At 37.2% G+C, this 20591-nt stretch overlaps 2 protein-coding genes and 1 non-coding gene across 3 annotated transcripts; 2 read left to right on the forward strand and 1 right to left on the reverse strand.

Moving 5' to 3' along the window:
- The first annotated feature begins 568 nt into the window (after window positions 1-568).
- On the forward strand, window positions 569-3051 carry LOC147870313 (uncharacterized). The gene is made up of 5 exons (XM_087338807.1): window positions 569-688; window positions 1206-1878; window positions 2355-2429; window positions 2526-2638; window positions 2711-3051. Exons 1-5 carry the CDS (start codon window positions 684-686, stop codon window positions 2958-2960), a joined length of 1116 nt encoding a protein of 371 aa, XP_087194933.1. The 5' UTR covers window positions 569-683; the 3' UTR covers window positions 2961-3051.
- Window positions 3052-3592: 541 nt separating this feature from the next.
- On the reverse strand, window positions 3593-9082 carry PEX11A (peroxin 11A). Its single transcript, XM_087338817.1, has 2 exons — window positions 8584-9082; window positions 3593-4022 (listed from the first exon to the last, which is right to left on the reverse strand). The coding sequence occupies exons 1-2, from the start codon at window positions 8944-8946 to the stop codon at window positions 3639-3641; spliced, it is 747 nt and encodes a 248-aa protein (XP_087194943.1). The 5' UTR covers window positions 8947-9082; the 3' UTR covers window positions 3593-3638.
- Window positions 9083-16722: 7640 nt separating this feature from the next.
- On the forward strand, window positions 16723-16796 carry TRNAV-AAC (transfer RNA valine (anticodon AAC)). Its single transcript has one exon. It is a non-coding gene; the product is annotated as a tRNA-Val (tRNA).
- Window positions 16797-20591: the final 3795 nt, after the last annotated feature.

Genomic DNA, 20591 nt, shown 5'->3' on the forward strand with positions numbered 1-20591 from the left:
TCAATGCTTGCTACTAACATTTCTTGGTGCTAGATACAAATTACAATACATGCATTTGCATCCTGCCCCCAACGGGTCATTCATTTAGATTAATCAAGTCAAGTCAAGTCAAGTCCATTTGGATAAAAAAATGAGGCCTAGAAACCAATGAAAGGTATGGGAAGTGAGCAGTGAGCATGTCAATGGATCGTATAATGCATGGATGGGATGGGTTAAGCCAAAAGGTCAAGAAAAGGATGAGGCAGAATACGGATAGAAGAAGCTTGGAAACCAATGATATCATGGTATGATATGTTTAATGTTATGATGCGTGGTGCCTCCAGAAATAGAAGTCTCCCTCCCTCTCTTTCTTTTCTTTCTCTCTCTCTCATACTCATCATCTGCAACGGTATAATCTCCATCTCTCTCTCTCTCAAATTTCAAACCCACACGTTCATGCACAGTCACACGCACACGTTATAAAAGCTTCTTCTCTTTCTTCTTCTCCCTCTCAGCCTTCATCTCTGCACTCCCCACCCATCCGTCAGGTAAATAAATCCTCATCTCAACAACCCCCCCCCCCCCCCCACCCCTCCCTTTTCCCCCAATTCAGAAACCCTAATTTCTCCATAGCATCTGCGTCTGAGGATCCCAACCCTAATCACGCTGCTCCACTTTCGTTCCAGGTGGTCTTTGTTCTGTAAATGAAGTAAGTGCCCCTCCCGTTCTCCTTGTCTCTGCCTCGTTATTGTGGCCTTTCTTATCTTTGCATGATGTGCCTACTGTTTCCGTGATGGTATTTCTGATGATTTCCATGCGACGACAAGATCCTCTTAAGATTAGCTTTTCGTCACACATCCGTTCTGGTAAAATAGTCAGGATATCCGTTATTCAGATAGCACTGTTACATTCTGCATACTTCTGATTTCTGCGTACGTCTACATTACACCATTTCACTATCAGAAACCTTCATTTCACGGTGTTAGAATCTCAAACATAAGCTTAAGCATAAGCCATGAATGTCTGTTTGTCTGTGCTAATCTGTGAACCTAGCAATTTGATTCTGAATTTCTCTTTAGATCATAATGTTACTTGTTGTTCCTTCTTCACTGTCAAAAACGGCCATAAATTATCATGCTAAACGTCTGCTTTTCTTTGCCTGCTTCATTCTTACCAAGCGTTTCTTTCTCACATCTTATTTGATGGTGTCCTCTGTATGTTTGCAGGTTGACTCTTTCACAATGTAAGGCTGATAGCGAGAGTGCTGCCCTGCGGGGCTTGCGGCGAAGTCTCAGAAGTTCTCACTCTTCTTCTTCATCTTCTTCGTCATCTCGTTCAATTCAGCAGCATCTCGAAGCATTACCTAGTCTGCAATGTACACCGGTATACTCAGTAGTCACGTCTGCTTCCGTCTCTGTCAAGCCTCAAAAGCAGCGCCGCGTCAAATTAGCAAGGAAGAGAGAAGAAATAGTTCTATCCACTTTGGAAGAAGAATCCGGTACTTTTGATAAATCCAAAGCTTCGATTCGTCGACAGAGATCCTTGGATCTTACCTTGACAAGACGATCAAACCTTCCTAAAACATTGTGCAGAACATCCTCTTGTACAACAATCGGAAGGAAGAGGGTTATAGGCTTTGATGATCATGAATACAACAGTACTTCTTGTTTTTCTTCAGACCTCGAAGAAGACAAAGAAGATTCGCCAAGAAAGCGATTTGCTTCTCCCAAGACACCGTCAAGTTGTCTTGACAGGAGTCCTTCCGCATCTTCTTCTGATCTTTCATGGTGGTCTGCAGACCCTGAAACACCTTCAGCTCCTTATTTATTTGACTTCAGCAACGAAAAACAGTGTATTGGTGGCGATTCTCTTCTAGAGGATCTCCCTTTCGACATACTGGTGAGTCTTAAACTTTCCTCTTTCTTCGTCCATTGTGTCTTTACCTTTTTGAGAATTGCACCAATTCCACGAATCTTCGCAGTTTAATGGTCATTTCTACTCAAATGTAGCAGAAGCTTGAAAATTGTTTTGCTTGATATATCTTCGTTAAACTTACCCTTACTTTCTTCTGTCTTTACTTTCTTGAAATGTTTCGGAAGCTGTTTATGTGAAGTTCTTTTCAGCTTTGTTTTTGTTCTCTCATTCTTGCCATTATCATCTTAAAATACGGTACTTCACAATGGTTCAGTTTTATTTCTTCTCAGTTTATCTCTGTTAGCTTGGAATACATCAAACATTGATTCCTTGTCATGCCATTATTGTCTTGAAATGTAACAATTTTATGCTTGTTTGTGTGTGTTTATTCAAATTCATGTATTTATGTTTTGAAATGTAGAAATCTTATATTTTGTTTTCAATTTGTTGATTTGATGCAGCTTCACATTGTCTGTTGCCTCGAACACGACAATCTTAAACCTGTGTCACAAGTGTGCAGACGCCTATTTCAAGCAGTAAGTTGCACGTATATCTTTACTATTCTGATTAGACTCACTGATGCATATATTTAATTCTAAAAGGATGCTTTCCCTTGTCTTTAATTGCTTCAGGTCTCTACTGCCTGGCAGAATCATTTTTGTTTCACGACTCCTCGCCGTGAGAAGAAAGGATTGAAATTTGAGCTCTTTCCTGAAGAGCCGCGAGCCGAAACAGCACCCTATGGGTATGTCTATGATTCCTTGTATAATTGTATTTAATTGTCAAGTCAACCCTAAACAGTTTTTCTTTATAACAGAAATCAAGGGGTGGGGATGTTCATTCATCCTCCAACACCCCAAGCTCCAAGGCAGCCACTGAGACCAACAGAAACAAGGTTGAATGAATTATCTGAAATTTGCACATTTGCTCCTTCGGCATCATCATTATCAGCTACATCAATATCGGCTGATGCTGATAGGATGAAACCTTTGTCTTTATCATCTCACCGAGTGTTATTCAGTGAAGATGAGCTTTGTCAGGCAGTTGCAGAAAACACCCTTTCGTAGAATTGAGATTTTACTTCTGTATTGTTTCACAGGCTGAATTCCTCCCATCAACCTGCTATATAATTATTATATACTTTTGGCTTTTGGTGAACTATTTACTCAATGCTGTTGTACATGTTATTTTCAGTTAACTATTATACCCCTATGATTATATTTCTGATGGAATTGTTGTACGTATTTATTTGCTGCCTATGTAACAGTTTATAGTGGGATTTCTGGCCATCCATGTGAATGTCTGATGTTTTAGGTTTTCATGTCTTTTGATGATGTTGGTTGGCCATAGCAAAATCTTATGATTCCAAAATAGATTACACGAGGCTTTTAACAAATCATGTGTCATGAAAATCAAATGTTAACCTTACCATCTCATGAATTAATGGTAAGTAATGATTGAATCATAGTGAGTGATACCAAATTCTGCTTTGCTTACATGTCAATCAGGCATACTCACCCACACCCACTATCATAAATATTTACGCATGCAAAAAATGCAAAAATAGAAACGTTTGATTATCAGCTATAAGTTATAACATTATCTCTATACATAGAATAATGAAAGGCTTTGAGAACGCTGTTACATTATAGCTATCTCAATAATTGAATTGTGGAAACTAAAAATGCACCCAGAGGTATACAATGAGTGGACAGATACATTTTTAACTCATTGCAAGAGATATATTAACAAGCCAGCCAGTTCTTATGCGTGCTAATTAATGCCGAGAGTAGCCCACAACTGGATAGAAGAAGTGGGTTTGAGAAGACACCCTTTCCATCTCGGATATCACTTAAAGCAAGAAGAGTATCCGAGAGATCTTGAATGATGGATAAGATCTTCATAGCTCGTTTCTGGCGAATTTCTGAGACCATTCTTTCCACTCCTGAGGGTTCATCAATGTCTTCTTGCTTTTTGAGAGCAATCAGGAGGTTGGATTCCTTGGCAAACATGGCTTGGATTTGCAGGCTTTTCAGTGTAATGCTGCCAAAGTACCCAATAAACTCTGCCCAGGCACTTACCGTTTGTAGTCTTTTCTGATGTTTTTTGTCCAGAAGCCCAGATTTGGTCTGCCCAAAACATGTGAATATATATATCAGTAAGTCCCTTCTGCAGAAAATATGATGCAAAATAAATACATACTTTCAAGGCAATGGGAAATGTTTTGAAATGCAAGTTTTTCATGCATATAATGGGAAACATTTATGACCTCTATGGCTAGGTCTTCAGACAAGAATTCTGATCACTGATTCTTTGTGTGTTGTGAGTGCTTTCTAACAATATGCACAAACTATTATGAATTATAAAACTCATTCCACCAGACGCATTATGATCATGATCATGGAGGTTTAGGAAACATACAGCATTTACTTTTGTTTCAGTAGGAATAACATGAATTTACCGTTTCTGTAATCATGATTTGCCTCACGTGACAAATTTGGCCTCTCTCTCTCTCTCTCTCTCTCTCTCTCTCTAGATTTGGCAACAGTAGAATTGATTACTGAATGAGCAACATGCAGCAAGTCTGAGGTTGATAGATTGGGCCAGCTGCCAGACAAGGTTCAAGAATAATCTGCAAACTATTCATGATTTTCTGGTGTTAAATGCCTAGGATCATAAACATGTAAGAGACAAGATCTACAGGATAAAGGGCTTGGTAAGAGTCCACACAGAAAGCTCTCCCAAATCAATCAAGATAAAGGTTTGGATTAATTCATGATATGAAAGAGCATGAACAATTGTGATCTTATATGCTTCCCACTAGGAGGTAGAACAATCACAGTTGATTGTATCCTTGGGACAATGGAAGCCACAGGAACTACCAGAACTTCACGATTCAACCCCGTCCAATTGGTGCCAACCACACCATCTTTTTATAAACCTATCACCACCATATTCACCCTCATCCCATGGCAGTATCAACTTTATGCATGAAGTTGCAGAAACTTATTGATGCCCTAAACTCCCAACTCTCTATTATACTTTATAACTCCACTATCAATAGTTTCCATTCCTTCATAGCATCAAGTCACCAGCTTACGGGAACATGCCCCAAAATCAGTAGTACAATGAAGATGTGAAGAGATGTATAGACAACTAGATATAAACGTAAGCGTTGGGGAAACATTACACGCCAGCAAGCAAAAGAGAACCTTAATGCACCAAAAAAGAAAGGCTTGCGAGGAAGCATAACATTGGGATTTATAGCACCTCTTCATTTAGGAAACATTCAGGTACCATTCATGATGTATTAGAGCCCGGAACCCCAACCTCAATTTAGGATCAACAACTATGACATTCTTATTGACAGAATTTGCATCAATTCCCTCCCCGAATCCCCCATACAACCAACGTCACAGTCTGACTCTATTTCTGCCACATTCGTCACCTCATACTAAGATCAAGAAATCCATCAACAGCCTTCAACATGGGTGACCATCCAACCACACAAAACTACACTTCATTTATGCAGCAATCATAGTTGCTCCTATCCTTGCACACCTGTAAGGGTCTAGACCTTCCAACCAATGAACTATTAACCAAAATTTACAGAGCAACGCTTGAAGAAAAACTTAACACTCAGGCTGATGTCAAAGAGTTGTGAGCCCCAAGCCACACAGGCTTACATCATACCAGAGATACATCCTTACATTATGTTGCTTGGCAGACAAAAACTATAGGCACAAACGAAAAGATTGTATGGCTTCTATGTAGATTCACACAAGGCATTCAATAATGTATCAAATGTCTCCTACAAAGACTTCATACACTCAGAATTCCCTCTGTCAAGATGTGGGAGATATACAGTATCTGAGAAAATAAAGTGTCTAAGAGTGCCACCAGAGGTCATCACAAGGACCACTGGTGTGGAGCAAGCAGGGAAGAATGGTTGTGAAGTTTAAAAGGTTGTATTGTAAAGCCTAGATTAATACATTGTAAAATTGTAAGGTTTTCATTGTTGCAAGGAGGTACTGAGAGGTAGCATGCACAGCTCATGCATTGCACATATGTATACAAGAGGGTTCTCCTCCCTAGTTGACCTCAAGTAGATCAACGCCAGTGCTGGGGCTTGTCTATCTAGAACATGTATGAAGTTATCTCCATGCTTCCATACTCTTCTTGCTTGTAGATTCAACCACAAGTCATGACACAAAAGGGTTTAGTAGTCAACAGAAGGAGGTGTACTTACTGCTCAGGAGTCAACATAGGGTGTCTTCGCAACTCAAGAGTCTACAGAAGAAGGTTTACTCACTGCTTAGGAGTCAATAGACGGCGTGCTTGCAGCTCAAGAGTTGACAGAAGGGAGGTACTACAGTCACAGCTCAGTGTTGATTCATTGCTTTGTCTAGTTCCCTTATCTTCCCTAAACCTTGTGTTACACATCTCATCCTCATGCCTCAAGTTTCATCTGCTCTTATCCTCATCTGCCCTTATTCTATTTCTCATCCTTATCTGCTAACATACTCGTATCTTCTTCTGCCCATCCACTCGTCTGTCCAGCCAACCTTTTGTTTGTCTTTCGAGCATCTGTGACATCTATCCTCTTTAGACTCTAAATTGACAAAGTAGAAAACTACATCACATGTGGAGACAGCGAGGGAATTGATAAATTAAGTACTCATCATCATTGTTTTTCACACTGGTGGCCTAATATTGGTCTCTAAATTTCATGCAGGTCTACAACATTAACTTAATGCCCTAGATTGTTTTTGCATACAAGTTCATGATCTTCTGCATATGTACACTGACTCAGCAAGTTACATCCACCCTAGCAAGCACTATTGAAGTAATAGATTCTTATGTCTACCTAGGAGTCACATTTACAACCACTATTTGGTTTTTCCCTCTCATCCGAGCCTCCAGAGATCAAACACACTTGAAGTAACACAGCTCTGGCTACAACACCAATACCACTAGGAACCTCATACCAATGTATGGCTATTCAACACCTTGGGCACCTTCACCCTTATTCAAGGTGCAGACATATGGGCTCCATGCCTTTCTAAACACATGGACACAAGTACAGAATCCACAAGTCAAGATGAAGATACACGGAAAAGCCTCCATCCCTAAGAGATCATCTACACTGAATTGACTGGACACCTCATTAGGGTAGAAACACTATTTGATACAGTGAGCCTTGTCATCCAAACCATGCCACCTCAGTGAATTACACTCAAACATATTTGAAGCATTGAAGGGAACTATGGCAACACAATAGGGTGACGGGTGCAACCCACAGAGGAGCTGCAGTCGTTCAGCACAGTGACCTTAAAATTATGAATTTGCTGCCCTTCCAATACCCTAAAACTCTCCAAATGATGAATTGAACAAGGAATAGTGGCAAGAACTATAGAAACTCAAAATAAAATAAAAACATGGAGCACCTTAAGGTCACTTTTTTTCACAAATGCCTACAACAAAGATAATTTCATGAACTTCCAAAGAGAATGATGGACATGGACATCGATATGAGTTATAGGTCATCACATAGCAATAGGACACTTACAGTTTCCTCCCACAAGCTAAAGATCAAAGCAGCACAGCACATTGCAAACCTAGAGACGAGAGGCTTTGCAAGTTCCATAAAGGAGAGCTTGGGAACAAGGAAAACTAGTGGTATCTTACAAGCACATCAGAGAGATGTCCACTACAATCCTTGTAGAGCGTACCACTACTGGTCAAATGATGGAGAAGGCTGACCCACATCACGGTGTCCAAGGCTTGCGTGAGTTTTAAAAGCATAGGACATATTCCTTTATATTAGCAGAAGGATGCAACAGCAATCACACAGCATTGAGTTCTTCCACAGGCCCCCATTTCCTCTGACAACATGCCAAGGAGTTATCATCAAAAGAGCATAGCAATGTTGATAGCAACTGAGACCATGAGTACCTGGATGCAAGGAACATAGGCTATACCAACACTAGATCCATGGCGTTCAGTGCTCACCATATCCAATCCACCCAAGGACACTAAGATGCATTCAGTGAGCTTTGTTGTAGGTTTTGATTCAACTGCACCAACCAGCACCAGGCATCATGCCCCCTCCTCACCATTCATTCCACACATATTACTTATGCACTGTGTGCTCATAAATCTGTCTCAAGAACCATTACCAAGGGTAAAGCTAACCATACATTATGATCATTCCATTGGATCCTTAAGAAGCATAGAATATCTACTTGGAATTCAGGGCAGGTAAGCTAAAAAACCTCTCCCGCCATCACAACAAGACCGTTGATTCACACAGTAAACAAGAGAATACTATCGTTTTCTTCCTCAACTTTCTTATGATGTAGCACCATTTCTCGACCTTCAACATGAATGGAACATTTCTGGGTCTACTTTGCAGTAGCACAAAGAAAGTTTCTTGATTCATAATTCACCAAATAAAAGATGCTTAAATCCAACAGAAAGAAAAAAACAAAAAAAACAAGATTTCCTTCGCCATGAAAACAATAACTTGTTGACTCAGCGAGAAAAGCTGCGAATAAAGCTATGGTTTTCTTGATCAGACATAAAGCGTGCCAATTTGGTGGTCATTTGGAACAGAAGTTTGATTCTATTAAGGAAATACAAAGAAGAAAGTTATGGATTTGTCGATCATATTCAAGACCTTACACATACCAGCCAGATGAACTGTTCCACAAAGTAGTAGATACCTTCACCGCCACTGGCGATGAGTTCAAGGAAACCATCTCTGGAAGAGAAGAAAGGAGGAGCAGAGCGCAGAGAATTTATGTCTTGGACGAATTTCCCCAAACGGAAGGCTTTGCGAGATGTTCCGACGCTTGATTCGAAGTCTTTGAGACGAGCAGCTATGGCGGATGAAGAAGGAGAAGGAGAGGAGGAGGATGAAAGGAGATGGGAAGCAAGAAGAATCTTGGCCGTATAACGTGTAATCTTTAATAATTTGTCCACGCCATCGCGCCTGCTCAGGTAAGCTTCTAAATGATCCAAGAAGGCACGATCTTGACGAGAACGAGCCATGTAAATGTGTTCTGTTGCTGCTGTCTTCTGTCTTCTGTGTTCTACGTCTTCTTGTGTCTTCTGCTTTGACTTCTTCGCGTGTCTTCGGTTTTCTTGCTCTTCTTCTTGCTGAATACCGCCATTTCCTGCTGCTGCCCCTGCTTCACGACGATGCTGCTTTTGTTTTTATCTCTCTGTATATATTTAGAGATAATTATATAATTTATGGAAACTTTAGGCCTATTTTTATAATAATGTTTGCTCAGTTTAAATCTAGTTCTCTTCCCAATTGTTAGATGCTCTTTCATGGTTAAGGTAAGACTCTCTCTCTCTCTTTTGGTAAAAGCACACAATTATATTAATTGTATGTAAAATCCACTTAGTTACAACACTTCTTAGTCTCCTCTACCTATCATATGCCTATGTAGGGAGATGGACGTTCTGTAATGCTATTAAAAAAACTTGAATATGTATTTGAGGAAATGATCCCCACATGCTCTAACATCCAAAAATTCCACATGAGAATACCTTTCAGCTTCTTTTTATAGGCTTTCACCCCATGTCTATTATCAAACATGAACGCATTACGCATATTCCAATTGTGTTATAGACCCCAATAACGTACAAATTGGAACAATATCTCCATCTCATCATTTGATCCATTTGAACATATTGAGAAAAAACCCATTGTTGAGGTCTCAAACAACAACGGGTTAAAACTTGCCAAATGTCCGATAAATACTTCCAAATGGTACACGCTATAGGACATTTAATGAACCTATGTGTACTATCCTCTAATGGAACAGTGCAAAAGAAACAAGTGTCAAACCCTAGTCCTTGTCTCTTTAAGGCCGAACCTAATGGGAGCCCACCAATCATGACACTCCATATGAATACCTTTGCACAAAATGGTAGATGGCAATGCCAACCACGTTGTAATATTTTCCACCACCTTGCATCTGACTTATATACATTCCACACCTTCCTTGCTCTAGGACATAGCCAAGATAATGATGCCATCGCATGATGATAAAATATATTTGTAATGACCTGTACCAAGCGTGTACCATCTTGTAAACGCCAATCTACCCAATGTGCAAAATTGGTTTTCAATGGCAAAGATCCTTGCAATAATGAATTGAGATCTCAACTTCTCTTTCCCATGCCAAAACAACACTCGAGATGAAACAAGCAATTCGTTTTGTAATGAATTACAATATTCTTGATCACTTGATGGTCCCCATTCAAAAAGAGATAATGCATCTTGCCACGATCTTACCAAATGTTGTCCACATACAGAATGTCGAATCTTTAGAGGAATACTTCCATTCAGTAGTGACCACCATGATGCTTGAATCTTTGTTTTCACATGCACCAATCCTTCATTCTCAATAAAATATTGCATCATAGATATCCATGGTTGATCTTGTTGACATGTATCTCATAATAATGTAAATCTACGAGCCATCAAATGCCTTTCCAAATCCAATATTGCTGCACCACTTAACCTTTTAGGAGTAGCCAAATGGTCCCATGAAATCCATGTAACTCCCATCATTTCTCCCTTCCGCCACAACATGAACCGAATAGGTTGTAACATGCTTTGTAATGCCTTCTTAGTCCAAGGAAGTAAAGGCAAAAAATATAGTAACATGGGTATCAAGATACATTGCACCACTTTGAGTCGTACATGAAAGGGTCATAATTGACTCTAGCCCAATCAAATTCTTAAAATGAGTAATACATAATTCAATAACCTTGATTGGGTCTACAACAATGTCATCCCCTATCTTAATTTGTACCACATTTGAACGAGCATATGGTGGTCTTAATCCTTGAAAAAATATATGAGATTGTGATTTATTATCTATAAAACCCTCCTTTAATTGACGTAGTCTTGTATGTTGATAACTTTGACAAGACAAATTCTTCACAATGTCATATACTTGAACTTGAACATCCAAAAGCTCTTCATCATGCGGATTATTCATCAATAGTACATTGCATCGTGTAAGAATATATGAAAACTTATCAATCAATTTATTATGTCTTTTAGCATTAGCTATAACATACATATAGTGAATATTATTGATGTTTTGTAGTGTTGTATCCCATCCATGCCATCATTTTGAAATAACTTGTTTTGAAAACATGTCAAAAATTTGTTGCATATAGCCATCAAATAAGGAATGTAATAATAAAGAAGAATTAAACCTCAAAGGAACCCGATCAAGCAATGTTTTTTACATATCAACCCATGTTTATTAAACTCAAAACATATGGGAAAATGATCCAATGTCACAACCTCTTGCATAATTGACATATTAAGCATCTCTGGCAAAAAGGAATCATCATGCATAACATACATTCTATCTAACCTACTCCATGTTTCCTTATATTGCATAGACTGAAATGTAAACCCAACCTCATCTTGATGCAACCATTTCCATACATCCAACTTCAAAACCTCTTATGCCAAATTGTCCCTAACTGCTTGCTCAGGAGAATCCATCAATGATAATCGTGAAGTAGATTGTGAAGCATCAACACACATATTAAAATCACCCATTAACAAACCAACACGGCCCACTAATAACCGTGGATACATTGAAGACCATAACTCAATGTGTTGATTAGCATTATTGGGTGCATAGATACCTACCAACCATATCAAATCCTCAAAATACTTGACTTCCATCACCAAAAAACGTCCATATGGATCATTATAGACTATATGTGGACAAAACAAATCATGAATAATCATTAAAACCCCTGAATAATGATGTGATAACTGTCCTATATAATATGCGGAATATCCACGCAAATGTAACACAAATCCTGCTAAATCATGACACTTATGTTCAACTGCACATAAAACATCCCATTCTTTATCAAATAAAGTTTTCCATAATATATATTTCTTATGAGGAGAAGATGCCCCTCGCGCATTCCATGATACCACTTTCATTTAACACCTTTAGTAAGAACTTGCTCTTTATGAGCAAGTGTATTCATGAATGTACTAACTACTTGTTCAAGAGTTACATCCCCTCCAACAATATTAGGGTTTTATTGTCTAGCTCCACGAGAACGAAGTCCTTGATTTAATTGATGTCGTAGCACCCTTCCCGAATAATCGAATTTTAATTGGTTGGACAATCTCTAATTTCGCGCTTGTTTCTACCAAGGATTTTTCTTAAACCCCTCATTCAATCTCAAAGTATCTTTTGGTAATGCCTTACCGTTACTCATCAATTCGGCCATGATAAGAGTAACAAACAAACAAAACAAAAAAAAACCTAACCGTTAGTATTTTTTGTGTCCCTTTGTATGGCAACACCCTTCCCTTTTGTCTTATGCTTCACTTGATGCCACTCTTCATCTTCAACATCAGGGTCATCATTAATGCATACTCCATTCTCCTACCACCAAGATACATCATATTACATTGATTAAATTGTAAATTCTATTAGATTACGAAGAAACATATCTGATAGTGTGAAACGTTGCCACCGCATAGGATAACACATGATTACCAAGTGTCATGCTTGCATGAATGACAAATGGCGAGCATGCATGTATCCAAAGCATGCTATATAAACATATAGCGAACTATTGATGAACCATTCCGGTTCAACGCCAGTCTTCGACGTACTCTTGTAACCCTTGTTCTCATTGCTAATACATTTTCAATATCTTATTTCTCTCTCATTCCTCTCTTATTTTCTATTTTTCATTCTTTTCTTCATTTTAAAACTTGTCTTTGGCTACGACCCTAACAATAACAACCATTGAGACAATATCCTTCTCAACATCTTCCTTATTTTTCCCTTTGACATTATTTTCTGGGGATAGTTCACCATGAGATTGGCATTCAGCCATAAAATGCCCCAATTTACCACATTTAAAACAATGTCCTGCAAAGGTCTCCCATTGAAGCCTAAAACGAAATCGACGAAATCGAGATGTATCTATACTCAACCATCCTGGAAGTTTACAACTTGTATCCCATAACATGCAAAATCTACATTTGTTCAACGAATTAACATGAGGAGCAATCAAAACTTTACCAATTTGAGACATCAATCCTAGTAGTAAATCCCAAAAGAATGAGTTACTGCAATCAACGGTTACCCAAATTGGACATTGTTGTTTTAATAAATCTTTATAATCCACCACCGAAACCCATTCCATCACATGCACTAATCTTCTATAAAAAAAGATCGGTACCTTTGCCATCAAAGTCGTGCGGTGTTCTAACGATCGAAAAACCACATCATAGAAACCTCTTAGACCCACGTAGACATCCTCAACACAATTAGGCATTATGAATGAATTCAACCACTGCTTAATCCATGATACCAAAGGAAGTTTGCTAGTGAAATACAAAATAACACCTAGACTCTCACTCACTCTCTCTTTCTCTCTCTCTCTTCCTATTATTGTTTGTTTTCTGTTTGTCTTAGTCAGGTTTCTTCTCTTAAAACCTTGAGACTCTTTTTACCTAATTAATTGGCCATGGCGAGCTCATCAAGGTTCTACTCATGCAACAATAGGTTTGTTTTCTCCTATTCTCCTCACAACATCTCCATTCTCATGGGTGTCTATAGTTATGGTGATGAACATCAATCTTGCTAGTTCTTCTTAACAGCTCTTGTAGTTTGCCACGACTTTGTTATGTGTCTAAGCATGTACTTTGAAAGATTCTAGTGGATATGTTTGATTTGTCTTCGACTTTTAGGTCAATTCTATGTCTAACTATAACTACGATCTCCTCGCTTCGACACTTGGAAATCATGATACACATTTGTTTAGTCTCTTTGACTTCGACCTCTTCTAGACGATGGTCCAGATCACGACGATGATATTGTGTGGCTCCATAAGGAAGCGTAAGTCTATACAACATGCTCGATCAACTCAACTTAGTGCCTTGGCCAAAATAAATGACGCATCATTTATGACTTTTGTGTCAATCGTTGCCAAGAAGAAAAATGTTTCATGATATGAAAATTGAATGACTCACATGATATAACCAATTGCCCCATATATTAAAGTAGCTCTAATATTAGTTAGGTTTCTCAAAGCATTAACAAAACAAAAAAAATAGAAAGCAACGGTCAACAACATCAAAAAGTTGTAGCCCATCAATTATTATTATTCTGCATGAGAAGTCAATGTTTTGAAATGAGCGGTTGTCATAGGACGCGAGATAACGATGGAGTTTCCTACAAACCACAATGTACCCATGATGCTTTGAGGTTTAAAACATTTATTTGGGAACTCTATTAAACCTAAATAAGGGGTGGCTCATTAATACCTTCCATGCATACCTTGTTTATTCCTTGAATGCATATTGCGTCAAATCAATGGCATTGGTTAATCATGGTCAAAATGTATCACAACTTATGGAAGCATTCAAAAGTGAGATGCAACAAATGCTCAATTGCTAATATCATGCAATTGTGACAACACATGTGAACAATAAAGTAATAGAATTATCTAATTAGCTATTGATTACACTAGCCTATGTTGTTCCATTTGTGGAGAACCAATGCATTTCACTTGGAGTATAGTGTTTGTTGGGTATTGGTGAGCTCAGTGTCTTCAACCTTGTTACGTCCATGATGGAGAATTGGATAGATTGGAAATTTTCATGTGTGTATTGTTTGCAATCCACAAATGTTGCGGATTGACCAAATAGGATTTATAATTGCGGTAGTTTACACATAACAATATCACGTGCCATCACAATCACTAGCCATCGTCGCTCCATTTGCATAGAACCAATGCATATTGCTTGGAGGAAAGTGACGATTGGGTCTTGGTGCCATTTTTCTGGCCTTGTTGCCCATAATTGGAAGTCAAATAGCTTGGCAAGTTTAATGTATATATTGTGTGTAGTCCACAAATGTTGCATATGGATAACTATTATTGTAACCATGGTAGTTGGAACTTGGTAAATCAAGACGTCAAAATCTCATGTGTCCCCTCATCTCCGTATGGCAAAAGTCTACATCCACAAGCATTTTCTTTTGGCTCACATTATTTTCGGCATTAACTACTTGTGTCTCCTCTTTTTGTGAGCCTAATATGAGGTTATCTTTTTGTGATCTCAAATGTGGGAAGCCCAACAAGGATTTGGCTTTTTGTTGGTTATTGATCCATTATGCACTGTTGGTTCGGGCTTGGTTACGACAACTAAATAGTAAGTTGCGTGGATTTGGTTGTGGATGTATGATGGAATCAATTAAGCATGTATTGTGGTATTGTCCTAAAATTATGCAAGTATGGAATAGAGTATTAAGGTTGTTGATATTGATACATGTTAATTGTGTGATCACTTGGGGTGCGGTTAGGTGGGGCATTCTAGAGGGACAATTGTTGTTATATGAAAAGGAGGATATAGTGGAAGCCTTTCACATAGTTCCTCGTCATATACAAATGGTTCAACATTTTCAAATTGATAGTTTGCAATTTTGGGACGATATTATTTGGAAGACAATTTCATCGATTCCGATGTGGGTAATTTGGAAGGCGCGATATGTACATCAGTTTTTGACAACGTCACTCGTGATGTTTTTGTTATAATTGTTGAATTCTGGTTGTTACTTATTCATACATTACGTGGTTAGTACAAAAGTTTTACATGCAATGTTGATGCCATTTTCAGGAAGCAAATGCATTTTAAAAGGTCATGGGATTCAATGCTCATTTTTAGGGAAGATGGAGATCACATAATATGGATGTATATTGTTCCTATCCTTTTGGGAAACAATATCTACTAACTTTGTTTATGGACTCTGTTGCTACATATGTTGGTGGTATAGGTTACATTGCATGCTCAATTGCAATTTGGGAGGATTATACCATAAAAATCTAGGAGATATGGTGTACACATATGTGTAGTTCTTGTATATACACATCAAATCGGTTATGATATGAGCACAATGGAGTCGGTTGGTATACTCTCCTTTATCCAACAAATCTTTTGTATTTCTTATGATTTTATAATACCAATGTGTATCTCTTTGAGGGAGGGGGGAACAAGGATTTGGCTCTTACTTTGTTTGCAATCTAATGGAACATATAGTTTCCAAATCTTTTAGTGCTAATCAAATAAGGAAGTTGTAACATGGAATACGTGGGATTTATCCTTCTTCCATCTTGTGAAACGCCAGTCAAAATTTCACATGGGTATTTGCCCTTTCCATTGGAAACTTGCAAGTTTATTCAAAGCTATGATTCTTTATTTGTATGATTGAATAACGCCATGGTTTTCTTATTCTAACCCATGAAATTCCCCTTTTAACTAGGGAAGATCCCACATTGTCTATTTCTCGTTTGATTTGTTTTACCTATATGCATTGCGATGCTTGAAGTGATAAGTATCTTCAAAATGTTGAAATTGTTCATTAGATTCAACTCTAAATCTTACCTATGTCTACGTCTTTCTTTCACCTTTTGCATTTCATTGTATTGATATTTCCTTGGAAAGGTCATTAGAATGCCTGATTATTCCAATTTAGACTTGGGCATATTAATAACATCAATTTACGAATTTAAGGTCTCAATTTATTCTTTGATTTCTCGTGATGCCAACAACCATTTTGCAAGGGCAAAAAATAGGATTATTACAAGTTACAACACTATCTAGCAACCATCGAAAACATAATCTTACTCATTAAATTTAAATTCCATCAAAACTCGCACATTTCCATCTTTAAATTCACGTAGGAGATAAAGTAAACATTTTAAGAATAATATTTATAAGATAAATACAAATCTTTACCATATAGCGGTTTCGTGGTGTAGTTGGTTATCACATCAGTCTAACACACTGAAGGTCTCCGGTTCGAACCCGGGCGAAGCCATTCTTGTACATGACATTTTTCTTTTTTTTCATTACATAGAATCTCTTCTCACATTCCCAATATCTTCTCTCATAGGTGTGAATTCAATATTTTCCCATACACTCTATTCTATTTTATTCACATCTCTCTCCAATGATAAACTTTACAACATTAAAAGAATAGACATGTTAGCTCTTCTCATGATCTCATGGTATGGTTGGTTATCATATCAATTTTCCAACAATGAAGGTGTTTGGTTTGAGCTTGGGCAAGGCCTTTGCTTTGTAAACACATTTTGTTGCCTCCTTTCCTATAAAGCATTGTCATCTTCAACAAATCCATGCTTTGTAACCACTTTTGTCGCCTTTCTTTCCTAGAAAATAATTATATTAAAGACTCTCACATGCCCATCTAAGTCTAACTATATAACACACGAAATGTCTCCAACGCAAACCTCGACAATGAGCCAATATTCGAAACCACATTCCTCTTCCTTTTTTCCTAGAAAGCATTATCTTGACATTCTTACTTGTCTAGTTAGATCTCACCCATCAACCTAAGGGTAATAATAATGCAAAAAGGGTTTCTACTAGTTTGAATGTAATCACTTTCCTCTTGTTTCTTAAATTGTTATATTAAACACTCTCAATCATCAATCTAGTTGTATATCATGCGAAGGTCTTTGGTTTGAGCCTTTGTGGGTCCATGCTTTGTAATCATTTTCCATGAAAACATTCTTATCCAACCCCCCTCTACCCGGCCTTTACTAGAAAGCATCATCTACAATACACTTTATATCTTTACTCAATACTATTTGTCAAATACTCAATCTTTTTTGGGGTGCAAAGCATTGTCTTTATTTCTTTATTTTATGACTCGTCAACTTTCATGTTATTATATGCTTGATTCATATGAGAAGAAACAATGCATTGAAGGATACAAATAAGTAATCAATAAAGTATATAAAAGTCACAAAGTCATTGGTTTACATGTGGTGTACATTATAACATGCTAAACACTTGTAAATTCGATATATGGATGATATGCTAGATTTTATTTATGTTATTTTATGTAGACACAATGTATATTTCATGTTATATTAGAACCTAAGAGAAAATATAGCTTCCCATGCAAATTTGTCTAGGAGAAGATGTTATTGTCAAGGGACATATGAAGCAGCACATGCATTGAGTGCAATCTTCATCACAAAGGTAGGTCCATGTCACATGTGTATATTTAATAGATCAATCATTAAGTCTCAATATCCAACCTTCACATAGCCTTTAAATATGTTTATGAACAATGCTTGTTCTACTAGAATTATATCCACACCAATGATCACATAAGCGATGATTGAAATAATAATATGTTATATAAGAATGGCATGGTTAGAATGTTTAAAATATGAACGATAATAAACCCTTGTAAATGGTCAATGGAGACCACATAGGTCAACAAAGATGAATTATATCCATTACTTGAAATTGTTAACTGTAACATTCTCCTAGGCCACCAAGAAAGCCAATAGATCATTCATTACATTGGACAAATAAACCATATCTTCCATTATATGTATATGATTTATTTATGGGATGGGTTACACCAAAGTTGATTTCTGTGTCCAATTAACTATTTTGTTGATGAGAGTGTTGGGATCAATGAGAGACAAAAAAATAATTGTATTGGCTCTAAGAAGCGAGTTGAAGATAATTAAAGGTAGCAATGGGCGCAGTTCGGTTTCAAGGCAAAGAAACCAAACTAAACCGAAACCAAACCATTTATTTAAAACAAAAACCAAACCAAACCGTTTTTGAACTCTCAATATTGAAACCAAACCATTTAAGAAATAGTTGAAACCAAACCGATTAGGGAAAAGTTGAAACCAAACCCAACCATTTAATAAAAATTTAAACCTAACCACTTAAATTAAACTAATTAAACATCTAAATAAACAAAAATACATTAAATTAAATAAGCATTTAAGTTAAATCTATTAAATCAATAAAAGAAACTTTAATTGAACCATTAAATTAAATAAACATTTAAGTTAAATCTATTAAATCAATAAAAGAAACTTTAATTGAACCATTAAATTAAATAAACATTTAAGTTAAATTAATTAAATCAATAAAAAGCTATTAAATCAATAAACTATTAAGGTAAAACAAAAGTTAACCAAAAACCTAGAAACCCGAGTTTTAGAACCAAACCAAACCGTTTATAAAAAATCCAAACCATTCAATTTGTTTGGAACCAATAAACCGTTAAACCATGGATTAACGGTTTGGTTCAGTTTGAGCCAAAACCGTGCCCATTGCTAATTAAAGGTAATCCTCCTTTGAGTGACGAACCTAATACACTAGATAGGGGTCACAACAATGAACAAGTGGAGTTCAACCACACTATAAAAAACTTAACATGATGTTTTTATGGATAATGGGATGGAAATAGAATGATGTTATAACTTATAAGGCAATGACTAAAGAAACGACGAGGATAAGATAACAACAAAACATAGATTGATGTATGCATGCTTTTGTGTCTTCGTAAATTTATTGACACAGTTGTAAATGCTCCCTTTTTATCATAGCAAATTAACTAAATTTGATAACCTACTTAACAAAATTCTTAAGTTGTGGGGTATCTCAAGTGCAATACTTTTTGAGTAAATCTCCAGGTACGTGTATTTAGTTAAATTCCCTCATAGTGATAAGATCGCATCCACTTATTTTTAGCCGACAATTAGAATTTAGAAAAAAAGGGTTCTTTGGTGCATCTTGTATGTATAGCCTTAGGGCAATTTCTTAATACTAATGTAGTATTCATTTTTTTTTGGAGATCACATCCACTTATATTTATGGGACGGTGCACCGTCTTTTTGAGAGTTGTTAATGAATTTCCTTTTCAAATATTCAACGGAATAGCATGCATGCGTACATACATACACACACATATACAATTAATATAATTGTGTGCTTTTAAGAGAGAGAGAGAGAGAGAGAGAGAGAGAGAGAGAGAGAGAGAGAGAGAGGATGATTGTTAACACGTTTGCGACAAGAATGTTGATAGATTGATATAAATTTCACAAATATCAAAGAATCAAATGTAATTAAGTTGGTGTTAAATCAATGCAACTATGATTAATTTATCAATGTAACCTCTTACTCAAACTACATAAATGGAACAATGTTTTGATAACTCCAACTTACTCATATAGTAACCTCTCCCTATCTTGATACAACACTTCATTGTTTGACCCACGAGAATCTAGACATTGGACTTATGACTCATGCCCTTGATTTGTGAGACACAGATTGGGAGTTCAATTCTAGGAAATGGCCGACGAGCCTCCATGAAGAGAAATGATCTGAATGCGTGGTATCAACAAAGCGAAACAACTATAGAGGACATAACAAGTCTTTCACAAGAACAAATGCAGCAACAGGATCACGCAAGGACATTAGAGAACCAAGCAAAGCTTTTGGGGGGGAAAAATCGGTAGGAGGAACATATGCCGAAACATAGGAGGTGTCAAGGAAACCATGATGTCATTAAAAGCAATCGTGTCAATTGAGGAAAGAGTGGTGACAAATGGATGATGTGAAAGAATGACGCGAAAACAAGAGTGTACCCACCTATCAACTACCTCAAAGAAAAAGATTACAAGTCACACATCACACATGCACATGCACATACACAAACAAATCCAAATACAAGAGACACATACAAACACAACACCACATGTAGGGCAACCCAACAAAGGAAAGAAAGTAAGAAAGCCTAGGATATGTACACATATGTAATGTATTTCTCACA

This window comes from Azolla caroliniana, unplaced genomic scaffold, assembly GCF_043228905.1.
Source record: "Azolla caroliniana isolate FFs.n. ecotype wild unplaced genomic scaffold, voAzoCaro1.0.p SCAF_1, whole genome shotgun sequence".
In the NCBI taxonomy this organism is placed as follows: Eukaryota; Viridiplantae; Streptophyta; class Polypodiopsida; order Salviniales; family Salviniaceae; genus Azolla; species Azolla caroliniana.

What these genes read in the sequence shown, in the direction of transcription:
- LOC147870313 (XM_087338807.1), top strand. An exon ending in ATCTCCCTTTCGACATACTG is followed by an intron (nt 1,879 to 2,354) that starts GTGAGTCTTAAA and finishes GATTTGATGCAG; the next exon opens with CTTCACATTGTCTGTTGCCT. An exon ending in GCCGAAACAGCACCCTATGG is followed by an intron (nt 2,639 to 2,710) that starts GTATGTCTATGA and finishes TCTTTATAACAG; the next exon opens with AAATCAAGGGGTGGGGATGT.
- PEX11A (XM_087338817.1), bottom strand. Translation starts at nt 8,946, where the DNA reads ATGGCTCGTTCTCGTCAAGATCGTGCCTTCTTGGATCATTTAGAAGCT. An exon ending in TGGAACAGTTCATCTGGCTG is followed by an intron (nt 4,023 to 8,583) that starts GTATGTGTAAGG and finishes TGTTTTGGGCAG; the next exon opens with ACCAAATCTGGGCTTCTGGA.